Below are 17676 nucleotides of genomic sequence, written 5' to 3' on the forward strand. Positions count from 1 at the left end.
ACATATTCAAACCCATGCTATTCAATATTTAGGACACCTTACACACTCTTGACCACATAGGATGAATTTGGTTGAATCAATAATAAATCAGAGCAATAAGGCATGTTAACTGCGCGTGTGGTGATGTTGTCGTGGCACCATAGCCCTACCCCCACTATAAAATACCGAAATTTGCCGCATTGAAATTTCTTTATCTTTCTTTTGAATTTATGAATCCATATTTACTATCCCCAGGGCTGATGCCCTGGTCTAGAGCCTCCTGGTCTTCGTCTGTTAATTTAAAATCCTTGGAGACCCAGAGGGTTGTTCAGACTCCTTACAAGACTGAAAAACTATGTATAATAAACTTCCTTCCCCCTCTCCTTTAACTACCCTCACCTTGTCCTGCCTCCTGTCTCACCCCCTCCTTTCCCTGAGTGGCTACCTGCACTGCTCAGGTGTAACAAATTAGGACGGACTTTGTTGTCTGCCCCCCTTTCTTCATGCAACTTGCATCGGGCCGCTTAGCGACCATCCTCCCTTATTCCTCTTCAGTGCCATTGCTGCACCTGGTTTCTTTACTCTGCCCCAATGTGCCATGTGAGAGTGTTGACTCCTAATATTTCCCTAAGACACCTACAAAAAACTCAGGCCAAATATTGATATATATTCCATATATTGATATATTGCTGTATGATACTATATATAATTAAATATTGTTGTTTAAAAGCATAAATGTCCTAGGCTGTAATATGCTAATATATAGCTATGATGTCTCCGACACCACTCTATACTGTACAGTTTGTTAATGTGTTGGTCAGAGGAGGGTGAATTATGGTCTTCACAATTGTCTATGCACAGCCTCCTGTGAATAAAGGTGGACATGACTCTATTAGACAATCATTAACATCTGTTTCTTTCTGACCTAGCTTTCTCCTGCACTGCGGGGCAATATCTAGATATGACAGTACAGAAATGTACCCCTTGTGGAGAAGGAACATACTCTCTGGGTACAGGTGTCCATTTTGACGAATGGGCAGAGCTTCCACATGGTTTCACTAGCATTTCCAGCAACCAGTACGGAGCAGATTATGGAGCCACTGGAAACTGCAGTATGTGAGTATCATTTTCCTGTTTCAGCTATTGTGTGATGTTTATATTGTAGTATGGCCCTCTGTGATAAAATCCTGATGAAGCCCAGTTGATCTGTATGCCATACCATGTGTGCTGCCTGTGTGGATAGCACTTACATCATGACACAGAGATCAGTATCTTTGACCTTCATGATTTTACCCACTCTTATTTAAGTTGGGATCCAGTTGGAATGTGATGCAAGCCAGGGCCATCTTAACATTATGGGCCCCCGGGCAAGCAGTGCAGTGGGGCCCCTACCTACACATCCACTCACAAGAATAAAAATGTAAATTATCGATAAAAATATCTGTAGATACTGCAGAAACAACTTTTGTAACTCTTGTATATAAAAACATTGACAGAATACGCCCATTTCTTACTCACCATGCTACCAAACTCTTATCCATTCTGTCATCATCTTCTGTCTTGACTTTTGTAACCTCCTGCTATCTGGCATACCTGACACCCATATAGCCACACTTCTATCCATCCTAAATGCTGCTGCTGATGCCCTGTGTCCTCCAGAATCCAATTCAAATCACTCACCCTTTCCTACAAAACCCTCAGCAACACCACCCCTTTATACATCTCAAATACATCTCAAAATATTCTCCCTCCGGCCCTCTTAGATCTACCTCTGACCTACAACTTGTCTTGTTTCTGGTAGCCACCTCTCACTCCCGCCTGCAAGACTTCTCCCACAGCCTTTAATTCTTTAGACACTCTTTCAAAACCCATCTTTTTTTTAGAGGTGACCTTATCCCCGATAACACTACTCACACTAATCTCACTGTTGTCCCAATCTCCACTCTGAGCCACACTCGCATCTTTTATATCAGCTGTGCTCTTTTCCACTTAGAATGTAAGCTCTCTAATAAGTAGGTTCCTCTACCCTTTGTTTTCATGTCTGGATTTATTTTGTCTACCTTGTATGTCACTGTTTTATGTATGCCCTGTTTTCCCTACTCTATGACATTGTTGAGCACTATGGCGCCTTACAAATCTACGGGGCTTCTTGTCTGCCCCTATTCCACGTACTATGTCCTCCATTATGCTCCTGCTTGTCCCCCTTCATCGTGCTTCTGCTCCCCCCCCCTGTATCAGATAATGTGCCCTCCATTATTCTTCAATTTGCCCCTTCATCCTTGTTCTGGTCTCTCCCCCCTCCTGCCCCTGTATCAGATAATCTGCCCTTTATTATTCTCCTATTTGCCCCCTTCATCATGCTTCCGGTCCCCCCCGCCCTTGTATCAGATACTCTGCCCTTTATTATTTTCCTACTTGTCCCTTTGTTAAGAGCGTTTTGTTGCTATCCAATAACGATTATCGAATCTCGATTTGTGTTTCCAACGCACAAAGATTTATTCTCAAAAAGTAGCAGTATATATATCTTAGCGAAATAATAGTAGGTACAGCCGTTACTTATCGCAGGCGCTCTGGATCCAGTGAACAGTCATTCAGTCCTGAAGTCTGTGGTCTAGGTGACTGAACTCTGGATGAGGAGCTGCTGCTTATATGCAAACAGAGATACAGTAAAACAATGCAAAGGTGTGGCTGGCTTCTATTGGTCCAGGCATCAGGAGGGTCCAGAGGGTTGCAGATCATAGGCTAGTTTAAGCTCAGGAATCCAAAGGAGGGGGTCATCTCTCCAGGGGATGGGTTCTGATCTTCCTGCCAAGATTTCTCATCATAATAGTCCATAATTCCTTAACATTAATAACTTGCGTATGCACTCTGCGATCCCTTCACAGAGTGAACCGGACACTGGGAAATGCGAAGGGGATTAGTATGATACCACACATGACTTGATTCCTTCAACGTGTACCATATGTTTTACTGATATGCATATAACTTATACTATTACACATAAATACTACTATATTTCGACATAAATGACTGTGTTGCAACTACCATTAATGTGTACTATTTTACAAGTGTGCGTGTTTGTGCGAATGTGTGTAAAAGACTAAATACTGTTGTTGCCATACTTCTATTTGCCCCCTTCATCATGAGCCTTCGGGCCCCCCCCCCCCCCCCCCGCATCAGATACTGTCCCCTTTATTATTCTCCTATTTGTCCCCCCTTCACTCACCTTTCTATCGCCTCCTTCTCTTCTTTTTTCTTCTTTTCTGTTTTCCTTCTTCCTTGCTTGCTTGTCCTTCGCGTCGTGACTCCTCTGTGCTGCGCTCCTCACTGAAAATGTCGGTTGTGATGACGTCACGCCCGACAACAGGGAACAGGGAGGGACCCGGAACGTCACCACGTAACCACAAATAGGTATGGCCATGATTCAAACAGCTGTTAGTTTAGATCTGTGTTTCACAACTCAGTCATAAAGTACCCCCAAGAGGTCATATTTTCAGGATTTGTCTTGGAGGGAGCAACAGGGATAATTACTGGGCCAATTAGATAAATTAATTAATCTGTACCTTTGATAGTATAATAAACTATCACCTTAAAGATTTTATATGCAGGATCTCAGTACCACGTTTCATTGCTCTGTAATGTAAGTCCCCCTTGGTGTATGACCACGCTGTCTTTAGAGCTAAACAGGTTATCATAAGAGAGAGTCTTAACCCTCAAAACAATTTTTTTATTTTTTTTTACTTTTACTATAGACCATATACCTCTGGAGCTTAGAGATAACCTTTTTGTATGCCCTTCAAGGGTGCAATAAAACATGTAATGCATTATTTGGAATGGTACAGAGTACAATAGAACATGTATCAACAATATAGAATACTCTACTACAGTTCTTTATGTCTAACGGGTTTGTCCGTCCAACGCATGACTTTAAGCTCAGACAACATTTAAACACTTCATGTTCACCAATAACATCATAAACCTGAGTTACAATATACATTCCAGTAATATCATCATTTCCTTTCTTCAACACTTGTGGGGCAGGCTATTGTCTGTTCGTTCTTCCCAGTCTCCTAATACTCAAGTTTCTTTGTACGTGAAACAGTGATCGTCTTGCCAAATATTGGGAGACTCCAGACTAAGGGTCTTAGCTGTCTTACCTTTCCCCGAGTGACCTCCCGCCCCATAATTCGGATACTTCAGGAATATTTAGTGGAAAGAGAACTAGTCCTACTTGATATAAACACTGAGGCATGTGAGAGCACACCCAGCACTTAGTTTGGTCTAAAACCTTACCCACCCAAGAATGATAATCATTCTCAAGGATGCCTGCTCAAGTCCAAATATTACTGGACTGACATCGCTGGATGTACCTCTCTTCAACTATGGGGTCAACGTACTTACGGACGTCATACTACTCAGACAATAGCCCCTCGCACTTTCTCCAAGCTCCAAGGTTTCCAAATTTTCCTTTACCCCTGAATTGAATAGAGTAATTGGCTGGACAGATTGTGCTACCAACTTCTCCTTCATCCCCAACTTCTCAATATCACTATTTGAAACAGCCTCTGTCACCTGTCCCCAATTGAAAGAATTAACTGTCCTGAAAAGAGAATGAGATGAGAGAAACACAGAAAACTACCACTTCATGCTGGACAACTATTTTAGTCTTTGGCTCAGGTGTTGCTAACTGCATTCGGGGCCTCCCAGAACAGATTCATGAGTGTAATTGAAAAGCTTCTCTGGGTGTTGGCTCCTCTGCAGTGGATGGAATGGGTACCGGTATCTCTCTGCTACCCTTAAAGACGTGGTGCTGGTCGTCAACACTTGGTACCTGTCTGTCAAACCTGAGCCTAGGAAATTATTGTTCCACTGTCACACGCCGGTCCCATAGTTAGGTGATGGCGCTGTGACTTTCCCTTTAAGAACCATGAGCCTGCTTGCTTCTGCCTCTGAGACATTACTTTCACAGGTGTTCCTGGCTACTGTGATCTGGACCTCCTCCCGAACCTCATTTGTCCTGGAGCACTATATTAACCTCCCATGGTTATGGGCTCATTGCCTGTTCTTCGTGTTACTTTGATTGCATTTGGATCTGGCTGTATACCTCTCCTTCCGTGTGTCCGTTACCTGCTTGCTGGACTGAACTCCTTACTGCTGTTCAGCTGCATGCTGCAAACTTCTCACTGCTGTTCACCTGCAAGCTGCAAACTCCTCACTGCTGTTCAGCTGCATGCTGCAAACTCCTCACTGCTGTTCACCTGCAAGCTGCAAACTCCTCACTGCTGTTCACCTGCAAGCTGCAAACTCCTCACTGCTGTTCACCTGCAAGCTGCAAACTCCTCACTGCTGTTCACCTGCAAGCTGCAAACTCCTCACTGCTGTTCAGCTGCAAGCTGCAAACTCCTCATCGCTGTTCACCTGCAAGCTGGAACTTCTCTCCGCTATTCATCTGCACGCTGAACGAGTATCGTGAGTTGTTGCTAAACCTGTGCTTTATCTATTGGTTCAACTTTACTGCTGGCTGGCTAAGATCGCTGCATCTCACTGTTAGAGCTACTATAAAGTTACCTGTCACCTGTAGTTCCACGTCTGACACAGGTTATCATTACTCTGCTGTTACCTGGTTACTGGACTGTTATTGTGAACTACTTGTTATGCCGGTGGCTAGTACTTGGGCTCAAGTTACATGTCTCTGTTCAGTTGCTCCATACTACAGCGAACTTACCATTGCAGTTACAACGAATCCTGCTACCTGTAGTTCCACGCATGATTCAGATACTACTCACGTCCCTGCTACTTCTAGGCAACATTTTACTGCACGTGTCAGTGTTCATCCAAGTCCTTGGGTGATGTTTAACGCTTACTGCTTTACTTAATAAGAATCAGCGATTTCAGTACCACCTGCTATGTTGAGTCACATCTACTCTCGGATCAGCTAAGTTCTATTTACTACTCTGTTTGGACTGTATGCTGTACCAGTGACTCACGTTCATCTGCTGTGTGGTTCTCTATTGGATCCTCGTGTTCTTGTTTATCATCACTGCGTTGAACTGTATATCATCTCATCTCATGCTGTTGCCAAGGGTTACCGACTATGAAGTAGCATATGTGAATTGTGTCTGCATTACTACGAATTGCTGTGTATTTATCTCTGCCTATATATATATATATATATATATATATATATATATATATAATCTATTTCTGTTGTACCAACATTCAATATACTACGTTGCAGCACTACTACTTTCTCCTGTGTTATTATTGATGCTTGTAGCCGTGAACTTATCCTGTGAATATCATTGTATTCTGCCTCCACCATCCTCGATAGTGAGGCAGGGGATCTGCAAAAAACCTCAGAGCCGTGACATCCACAACTTACTCTTCCTGTCCAACATCCTGACAGTTTGTTTAACTTTTCAGGAGACAGTGTTTTGAACGTTCTCGGTTGCTGTCTCCCTGTTTACCTTTCCTCTCAAAGTCTAGACTAGTCTCTCAGTTACAAACTCATCACAAGAAAAGTCAAAAACGTTTCAAAAGACAACAGGTTAGGAGGCAGCCTAGGAGCGACCTTGATAGTGGGGAGGACTAGTGGCCAAAGCTACCAGCCACTTCAATCAAGTTTCAACCCTCATTCTATTCAATTCGTTCTAACTAGTACCGTTACTTTATGTTCACACTGGTTTGTGGCTAATCAAAAGTATGTAATTTGTTACCACTACTCATATATTATACATTTATTATCAATAACATGAATACCCCTATCACCTATTATAACTCTAGGGCTATCACATTGAATAACAAAAGCTTTGAGTATGACCCAGTAATACATTACACATTTCAATACACCTTTACCCAGATATATTTCATCAGTACACCAGTGCATACTTGAGGATCCTGCAAGGTGGTAATTGGATGACGTGGATTTGTTTCAACTGGAGAAATTCTTCAGGTAACGCAAATAATCATATATTAACTAATATGTGTGTGCGCACATTTTAAAACAATACAACGAAAAACAAAACATAGATTTGTCAGCTGTCACATAAAACCCTGCTGTCTATTTGACAGCTATGTTCGCCCTGGTGTGACAGCCATGTATAGTCGTGTGTGTAAGTGTGGATTTTACTAGCAGCTACTTCAGTTGGTAACTGTGTCACTGTATCAAGTCCTCTATGTAATGTCCTACTAATGTGCTGGTATTGCTATAAAAAGATTTTCCAGTCACCTCAACGTCGCCCCCTAGACTAGAAAAATGCTGAAGACCAATGTATATCAATTGATTTTTTTTCCTCTGCCACCTCACATGCCATTTTCAGTACCCCATGTTCAGCTACTTGGCTAAGTGAGAAGGGCAAATGGGTCTATCTCTATAACACTTTCTTCAAATATAACAGTGTCCAGTACATGTCTGTCTAACAGTGAAAAAATATAAAACATGAAAATTTCCTAACCACCCTTTGTGCATACATATAAAGGCACATTTTGTACAGGAGACAAAAAAAACAGATATTCTATCTATAAAACGTGAATCGTATTTCCACAACCAAAAAAACTTTCGGCTTAAAATCAGCAGCTTCTATACACATGAAATCAAACCCCTAGCTGCTTCTGTGACTTATGTCAATCTAGTGTTTGTATTCCTGAGTCCGTCTGATGTCACAAATGTCTTAGCCCCAAAAATGAGACTGTGTCTATGTCTTTTTTTTTTTTTTGTATCTCTATACAAGAGAAGAGAGATACTAACAGGGATGAAAAGAATGAAGAATAGGAGAGCAACGAAGAATATGAGAATTTGAGTACAAGGATTTGAGTGCAAACAGAAAGGCAGAAAAGGAGATTTTACAGTAAACATGACAGCTGGATTGGACACTATGGGGAAAAATGGCTGTATTTTATTCCACTAATCCCCTTAGCTATTCGCTAAACTATGACCCCTCCCCATACTTAACTAGGGGGTCTTACGTCAACCGTGCAATCCAGTATCATCTGTCGTTAGCTCATATGGAACTCGGTATCACCATAACTATATACCTTTGTGACGGACTTCCTGACTTATAATAGAGAGAGGAAAAATTAACCCTTTGTGACTCATACTTAATATCTCACAGGTGTTTCTATCTGAAATACATAAACGACATTTTAGAGCAAAGTATGTACATACTTCATTTTTGAATAATGACTCTCAGCCAAACAAATTATCATGAGCCACTGCAGCCTAAATAAAGAGTGTTCAATTGATCCATTGTTAATTTGTCTTTCAAGAGTAATTTTTCCACTTCTCTATCCCACCCCCTTAATCACTAAGTCTATATTTCTTTTGTCTACCCTTATCTGTGAGAAGAAAAGACAAGATAGTTATCTTTAAACAACAAATGAAACAAACATTTTCATTCTTTACCATTGGCCAGCGATCAGGAAAGCAAACACAAGACAACATAGAAAAAACAGCACTAACAACAAAATATACTTTTAAATCAGTCTCTTTCTAAACTTGCACACTAATACTTACCAGAAATTAACATTTACCCCTGCCTGGTTTACATTGCCCTTGTAGAGTCCTTTGCTTGGTGTCCCGTTTTAGTGCATCTAAAACACTTTCTCAACTCATGTTGTTTCTTTTCCTTAAACCAGGTGTTGTTATACTGTGGTCGTGTGTGCAGTCCCTCTAGTGCTTGGATACTCACCATCATTAACCTATCACTTAGTGTCTCTTTCTGTTTATTTATATTTCTATCATGTTCTACAGCTGACTCCCTGAGAGCATCTACAGTGATCCCTCTCCAGTTCGGTAATGAAGTTTGCACCCTTGTTTTCAAATTTTCTCTGAGGCTGAAGACGGAAACAGCTACTTCCCTGTAGTGTACATCATCCTTTATGTCTGATAACCCAGTGTATTTGGCCATCGCTATCAGAGCTCTAGAAAAATAGTCTACTGCATTTTTACTATCCTGTTGTTTGATAGTGAAAATTTTACCTCAGTCCACTACCACAGGAAAGTATATGGCCAACTGAAAGATTATGCGTTTAATATTTTCCTGATTATCATCATCTGTTAAGGACTTCTCTTCCTCCAACATACAATCCTTAATAAACTTTTGTATATCAGTACCGGGAGGAAGACAGGCCCTAAACACCACTTGCCAATCTTTATTAGTTGGCTCATGTGCATAATCTAAATCTCTAACAAATTTCTGACACTTGGCTAAATCTTTCCTAGGATCTGGGAAATCAGACATAATTGAACATAGTTCAGATCAAGTCCATGGACAATGCATTTCTACATGTCTTATGGGAACTACGCTATCTATGTCCGCCTTTCCATTGGGAACTGCTATTGTGCGGACAGGATGCAAACCTACTAAATCACTACATTCTGAACTAGTTGCTGGTTTTGCTGTTGCAGTATAATGGATGTCCCCCCTTCTATTAATCTCTACATTATTCTCACCAATTTCAGCCGCTGCCCCTGCTGGTGGAACCGTTCCCTTTCCTTGTCCAGGTGGTGCCTCTTGCATGTTACTAGCATGGGCAGTGGTCGAAATGACGGTGGGTTCACCTTCTTCCCTTGATACCTTATCCTTAACGTAAATTATAGGATACAAGTTACTGGTTACATTCTTAAAATTTTTGGTATCGGCTGTACTTATCACCCCAATCGCATTTGACTGCGAGGGCTCCACGTTGCTCAATGTTTACTTCCGCTGTGTGCGCGCTTTGCGCCACGCCTACTTCCGCTGTGCATGCGCTCCCTTGCCACGTGTACCCTTCTTGTTGCCACAATTTTAAACAGTCACTATGTTTAATTCTCGTTTTTGTTGGTTTAATCAACCGTACTTTAACTGTAACATTATTCAACACCTCTGAATTGAAACTACCGATCTTTGGAAAAGGTCTCTCACAATCCTTGGTCATCTTGACCCATTTGTCGCAATACGCCATTGCGTATGCACCATATTTCTTAAACATAAGAAACCGCGCCGAATCAATCGGCCCTTCCTTAGGCATAACATTGACCATCTCTAGCGTATGCTTAGCATCCATGTTGAACAATAACCTATTTCTCAACGCTATGCAAAAAAAGCCTCTTTAACTGTTCTCTTTTCAAATAGAGCCTACTAAAGATTTAGAACCATGGACGATTTAATCAGGCTGCGCCACCCACCTCCTAACACAGAAATATCACTATGAACCACAGGAATATCAGCTCCTCGATATACGTTGTATACTACTTATTCAAATCATATACTTCTTCAATACACCGTATACTACTCACAATACCGTATAGGACTGAAAAACCACATCGTATACTACTCAAAATACAGTATACTACTTAAAAACCCCACCGTATACTACTCAAAATACCGTATACTACTTAAAACCACACCGTATACTACTAATAAACTGTATACTACTTAAAATCCAACACTGTATGCTACTCCAAATATCGCATACTACTTAAAATAGTGTTCTCTTTTCAAACACAACCTCGGTCATCCAGTCCACCTCGTCAGGCAGCAACCGATATCCCTGTCTTTTCAACAGTAATTTCCCAAACAATAGTAATATCTTTTCAGAGGCTTTAGCAAGTCATTATGTTATACATGTAACAAAATATAAACGACTGTTTAAACACGACTTTAGATTATGCAACAACGGACATTCGGTTTCACAACACAGAATGAACAACAGGTTTTGAACGCATTGCGTTCTTTCCCGTATGTTACGCGTCAATCCACCCTTTGTTGAGGAACCGAAATCCGTATGCGTTGCTTATCATCCGGTAGCGTACGAGCCCCAAAATTATTAAAGTAATTTTATCGTTTTCCAATAAGCATTGTCTAAGCGATTGCTTGTGTTTCCAAAGCACAAAATAATTTATTTAGCAGATGCAAAGTTTAGCAGTTCAATACATAATTATAATACAGTACAGCCGATACCAAATATATACATACATACCGCCACGCCCTTCGCTGCGCTAAGCTGCGCTCCACTGGTACCAGCTTACAGTACTTCACTCCATAATACTGTGGTTAGAGAATGACTGAAGCCAATACCAGCAGAACAGTATTATATACACTCAGTGTTAAAGAGAAAACAATGCAGATGACGTGGCTTGCTTCTATAGGTCCAGGCTTCAGGAGGGTCCAGTGTAAACAGGTCATAGGCTAGTTCAAACAACCCCCTCCAAGGGTGAGGGTCAACATTCCAGATGATTCTCCTGCCCAGAAACCAGTTTAAGCTAGTCTATTCACAATACACAGTCAGTAACAGTTTAAACATTTATTGTGCGATCTCTTCGACGAATGAACCGGACAACTGCTGATGAATAGGGGATTAAAATGATACTAGACATGTTTCCTGTAACCTGAATCTTAAATATCACTAGAGTTTTCATATAACCTTAATTAATATATATATATATATATATATATATATATAAATAAACTAAATACCATCTGCTCATAAATCACTGGGGAATGGAACCATTATAATATGAAATATATAAATAACTAAATGTGAAAGTGCGAGTGTGTGCGTGGGTATTTTACAGCGGGATCGCGCCATGCCACGTGTTACGTGGCATACTGATCGCAATCGCACGATAAAACAATATTAACCAATATACTTTAATTCATCCAATTATACTGTCACGGGCACTAGGAGTCTTTACCCAGTATCACCCGCTGATGGTCTTATCAGAGCAGTAGAGTTGGTATATGATACTCTGGTGGCAGGGTGATAATGGAACTGGAAACAGCAGATGGTTAGAGAATGCTCAGAAAGTCTATGACTAGCAGCACTGGTAAACAATAGGTAACTGAACACGAGGATCTGGATGGACAAGGACACGTGAGGGTAGTCAGTGGTCTGCGCACGGCAAGTTGTACCACTGCTATAGTGAGAAGGAATGTCCAGGAGTAATAAGGAGGTGGAAGTCAGCGGTCTGCGTATAGCAAGTTGTACCGCTGTCTGTAGTGAAGGAATGGAATCCAGGTGAAGGTAACGGGGAAGTCAGTGGTCTGCGTGTAGCAAGTTGTACCACTGCTTATGTGAGAGGATATATGCAACTGGTGACACAGGGAAACAGGAATCAGTGGTCTGCCTCTAGCAAGTTGTACCACTGAATATATATGTGAGGAAGGACACGAGGAGATAAATGCAATGCAGAGTCTACACGGGTACACTGAACTTGATCCCACGTTGAACTGCACACAATAATAATAATAATGAATGGACAGCACTGCACAGATAAACAAAGTCACTAGAATAGTCCAGCAAAAGGAAACACAGTCAATAATAGCAATAGTCTCAGAGGATGGAAACTCCGGAGGAGAACAACTCATTCCAGATGGATATGCAATACACCAGCACAGTCAATGAGAAGTATGCATACCGTGGTTCAGATGAGCAGGCTGTTAGAGATAGCTGCAGGGATACCTGAGCGGCAGGGAACTGACGAGATGAGAAGTCCTTGCAGAATGGAAGCGACAGGTAGGTGCAGCGCACTGTAGGTAGGCCAGCAAGGACGACAAAATACTCAGGAAGCAGTAGTATATCGAATTGAACAGCAGGAGACCACGGGAGAGCTGAAGCGATGTAGCAGAGCTGGAAGCCGAGGAGCGTAGACTCGATGCTAACAGGCAAGTTGACACAAATGGACACACTGTAGAAGCAGTAGGCAGCAGGTCAGCTGACGGCAGGTAGAATGCAGACTAGAGCGCTGAGACGAGCAGGACTCTGTAGACATGCTGAAGTAGCTAACAGGAATCAGCTGGAACAGTAGCGATGTAACACAGGAGAGTTGGAGAGATCTGTAACTTGTTAGACACACGGAGGCAGCGGATAGGAATCAGCTGCTGGAGTCACGATGAAACACAGGAGAGTTTGAAGTAATCTGTAACTGTAGATATACGGAGGCAGCGGATAGGAATCAGCTGCTGGAGTCACGATGAAACACAGGATTGTTTGCAGTAATCTGTAACTGTAGATATACGGAGGCAGCGGATAGGAATCAGCTGCTGGAGTCACGATGAAACACAGGAGAGTTTGCAGTAATCTGTAACTGTAGATATACAGAGGCAGCGCATAGGAATCAGCTGCTGGAGTCACGATGAAACACAGGAGAGTTTGCAGTAATCTGTAACTGTAGATATACGGAGGCAGCGGATAGGAATCAGCTGCTGAAGTCACTATGAAAGACAGGAGAGTTTGCAGTAATCTGTAACTGTAGATACACGGAGGCAGCGGATAGGAATCAGCTGCGGAAGTCACTAGGAACACGAGGAGTAGAAGTGGTCTGGAAACCACAAACGGCAAACAGGAATCAGCATCAGCTGAACACACGAGGAGGCACTGGAACACCTTCAGAGACTCATGAGGAATGAGACTCCAAGATCAGGCAACGTGGTATTGACCACAGGTGCTTAATATAGGGAGTGTTGCCTGATCAGCCAATTAAGTTAAAGGAACAGAACTGAAGGTTAGAAGGGACTGCACATGCGCAGTACCTCATTATAATGGACGGACACGGTTCCTAGCTACCTTAGAAGTAGCACTCACAGTCCGGTGAGTGACAGTACCCCCCCTTTTAAAGGTGGGCACAGAACACCTGGAACCGGGTTTGTCCGGAAATTTGGTATAGAACTTTTTCAAGAGGGCTGGAGCGTTGAGATATTCAGCTTTGATCCATGAACGCTCCTCAGGACCAAAGCCTTTCCAATGCACGAGGAAACGAAGAACTCCTCGCGAAATTTTAGCATCCAAAACCTGAGTAATCTCAAAGTCTTCCTCCTGATGAACTTGAAGTGGCCGAGGTGCTGAAGGAGGGACCGAGAAACGGTTGATGATGAGAGGTTTGAGCAAGGAAACATGGAAGGCGTTGGAAATACGAAGACTCTTGGGAAGTAAAAGTTTGAAGCAAACTGGATTTATAACTTGAATGATCCTATATGGACCAATAAAACGGGGAGCAAATTTCATGGATGGAACCTTCAAACAAATATTCTTAGTAGATAGCCACACCCGGTCTCCGACTTTCAATGGTGGAATAGCCCGTCTCTTTTTGTCCGCAAAAGACTTATATCTGGCAGATGTCTTCTTTAAACAGGTTTTTACCTGAGCCCAAATATTTTTGAAGGTTTGACACAAAGTCTCAACAGCAGGAACTTGGGTGGGCGGGAGGGCAGGAAATTCCGGGAAAGACGGATGGTGACCGTAAACCACAAAGAATGGAGTTTTAGACGATGACTCATGGTACATGTTGTTATGAGCGAATTCAGCCCAAGGAAGTAATTCTACCCAGTTGTCTTGATTGGCTGACGAGAACTTCCTTAAGAAAGTCTCAAGATCTTGGTTGACTCTTTCAGTTTGTCCGTTCGATTGAGGATGGTAGGAAGATGAGAGTGCTAATCGTATGCCCAAGGTCTTGCAAAGGGCCCGCCAGAATCTGGAAACGAATTGTACTCCTCTATCTGACACGATCTCGGACGGACATCCATGAATACGGAAAATTTCTCTAATGAAATGTTCAGCCAGGGTAGAAGAAGAAGGTAAACCAGACAAGGGAAGAAAATGCGCCATCTTCGAAAATCTATCCACCACTACCCAAATGGTGTTGCTTACTAGGAGGAAGCTCAGTAACAAAGTCCATACTAATATGGGTCAAAGGCTTAGATGGAATGGGTAGTGGCTGAAGCAACCCCGCTGGAGTTCTGCGGGGGGTCTTGAACTGGGAGCATAAATCGCATGCCGCGATAAACTCTTTGACATCTCTCCTCATAGAAGGCCACCAATAACTTTGAGAGAGGATTTCAAAGGTCTTGCGTTCACCAGCGTGTCCAGAGAAACGAGAAGAGTGAAACCATGAAAGGATTTTTTTCCTAAGAGCAGGAGGCACGAGGGTCTTCCCAAATGGTAGCACTTTAGTGGAAGAAGTAGGCAGAGAAACACATTTGGGGTTTAATATAAAGTGGTTAGGAATCTCTTCAACGTCTGAGGACGCCACAAAGGCTCGAGATAGAGCGTCTGCTTTTTTATTCTTTGCAGCTGGTTTGAAGGTTATGATTAGATCAAAACGGGAAAAGAAAAGAGACCATCTTGCCTGACGAGGATTTAAACATTGAGCAGACTGTAGGTATGACAAATTTTTATGGTCCGTAAAAATTGTCACCGGATGACGAGCTCCCTCTAACAAATATCTCCACTCCTCCAATGCTACTTTAATAGCCAGCAACTCCTTGTCCCCGATGGTGTAATTCTTCTCCGCAGGCAGAAGACCCCGAGAGTAAAAGGCACAAGGATGGAATTTTTGTTGCTCCGATTTCTGGGAGAGAATGGCTCCTAAACCAACATTAGAGGCGTCTACTTCTAGGAAGAAGGGAAGCGTCACATCAGGCTGTCGAAGGATGGGAGCAGAGGAGAAGGACTCTTTAAGAAATTGAAAGGCTTGGAGAGCCTCAGATGACCATTGCTTAGTATTGGCCCCTTTGCGAGTTAGAGCCACAATGGGAGATGCAATTGAAGAGAAGTCTTGAATGAAGCATCTATAGTAGTTGGCAAAGCCTAAAAAAACGCTGAATGGCACGAAGAGTAGTTGGCTGAGGCCAAAGTAACACAGCATTTACCTTTTCTGGATCCATTTGTAGACCAACTCCGGAAACAATATAACCCAAAAATGGAATCTGGGGCAACTCAAATGAACATTTTTCTAATTTACAGAATAATGAATTTTTCCAGAGTCTGGAAAGAACTTCGGCCACTTGTTGGTGATGTGAAGGCAGGTCTTGGGAAAAGATGAGTATGTCGTCCAGATATACTACGACACATACATATAACAAGTCCCGAAAGATCTCGTTAATGAAGCCCTGGAAAACAGCAGGGGCATTACATAACCCGAAGGGCATTACTAAGTATTCATAATGCCCATCTCTGGTGTTAAAAGCTGTTTTCCATTCGTCACCGGACCTGATTCTAATCAAGTTGTAGGCACTACGAACATCCAACTTAGTAAAAATCCGGGCTCCCTTGATCCGATCAAACAACTCAGTAATCAGAGGAATGGGATACTGATTTTTGATAGTGATAGCATTAAGTCCACGAAAATCTATGCAAGGGCGCAATGATCCATCTTTCTTCTTCACGAAGAAGAACCCAGCTCCAGCGGGAGAAGTAGAAGGTCGAATAAATCCTCGCTGGAGATTCTCTTGGATGTATTCAGCAGTAGCCTGAGTCTCAGGTAATGAAAGTGTATATACACGACCCCTAGGTGGAGTCTTGCCAGGTAACAGGTCAATCGGACAATCCCATGAACGATGAGGGGGAAGACGTTCAGACTGAGCTTTATCAAAGACGTCGGCAAATGAAGCATACTGAGGAGGAAGTGCCGGTGAGGAAGGTGAAATGGAGGTTTGCTGTATTTTACGAGGAACAACACGAGAAAGACAATGTTGGTGACATTCAGGTCCCCAAGACGTAACTTGAGGAGTGCGCCAGTCAATCTGGGGAGAATGACATTGAAGCCATGGAAGGCCTAAAACAATCGGACTTGTAGTAACAGGAAGGATTAAAAATGAATTTTTTTCTCGGTGTAGAACACCAATCTGAAGGGTCACTGAAGACGTACTTTGGGTGATGAGACCGTTGATAATACGTGATCCATCGATAGCAGTCACAGTAATAGGAGTCTTCAGGGTAATAACTGGTAGGGACCATTGATTTACAAGGGATTCAGAAATGAAATTTCCCGCAGCTCCTGAATCAATTAGAGCTTGGGACTCAAAAGACTTAGTAGCAAATGAAATGGTAACGTCAAATGCACAGATTTTTGATTTCGTAGAAGATGGAGAGGACTCCAGGGACCCTAACTTCACCTCTCCAGAACTAGTTAGGGCCTGGCATTTCACGATTTTTTGGGGCATGACTGGAGCATATGTGTGGCATCAGCACAATAGATACAAAGTCTATTCTTAATTCTAAGATTCCTCTCTGCAGAGGTTAGTTTGGAACGTCCAATCTCCATCGGTATTACCGGAGGTGGAGCAGGACGAATTTGAGAAGTGGAACGAAGAGATGTTTTAGCTGAAGTAGTTCTCTCAGAGTCCCTCTCACGAAATCTGAGATCCACACGATGACAAAGAGAAATCAAATCTTCTAAAGACGTAGGGAGTTCTTGAGTAGTCAGTGCATCTTTAATTTTATCTGAGAGCCCCTGCCAGAAGGCGGCAATTAATGCTTCAGTGTTCCACTGAAGCTCAGAGGCTAAGATCCTAAATTGAATGACGTACTGTCCTACTGTACGAGAACCCTGTCGTAAACGAAGAATGCTGGAGGCAGCGGAAATAACACGACCTGGTTCATCGAATACATTACGAAACATGGAAATAAATTTGGCACTATCCTGTAACAACGGATCATTTCTTTCCCACAGAGGGGAAGCCCATGCGAGAGCTGGTCCGGAAAATAATGAGATGAGATAGGCCACTCTGGAACGATGAGTAGAAAAGTTTTGAGGTTGGAGCTCAAAATGTACGGTGCATTGGTTGAGGAAACCTCTACATGTTTTGGGATCTCCATCATACTTTGACGGAGTTGGCAGGTGAAGCGTGGAAGCCGTAGACACTTGGGATGGCACTGGGGAAACGGAGGAAAGCACAGGAGCATCAACAGAAGCTGTAATATTCTGCCCAGTTCTTTGGG

The 17676-nt window shown here is 42.5% G+C and overlaps 1 protein-coding gene across 3 annotated transcripts in view; it reads left to right on the top strand.

The window, feature by feature from the left end:
• The window catches only part of ELAPOR1 (endosome-lysosome associated apoptosis and autophagy regulator 1), a 298128-nt gene that overhangs the window by 112804 nt on the left and 167648 nt on the right, over positions 1-17676 (top strand). For all 3 annotated transcript variants that reach the window (XR_012688102.1, XM_075195584.1, XM_075195585.1), the window contains exon 3: positions 909-1095. Coding sequence is in view for 2 of the 3 variants with exons in the window: in XM_075195584.1 (XP_075051685.1) it covers positions 909-1095 (187 nt within the window). In the remaining variant the exon portion in view is untranslated. The remainder of the gene's footprint in view (positions 1-908; positions 1096-17676) is intronic.

Source organism: Mixophyes fleayi, chromosome 2 (assembly GCF_038048845.1).
Source record: "Mixophyes fleayi isolate aMixFle1 chromosome 2, aMixFle1.hap1, whole genome shotgun sequence".
In the NCBI taxonomy this organism is placed as follows: Eukaryota; Metazoa; Chordata; class Amphibia; order Anura; family Limnodynastidae; genus Mixophyes; species Mixophyes fleayi.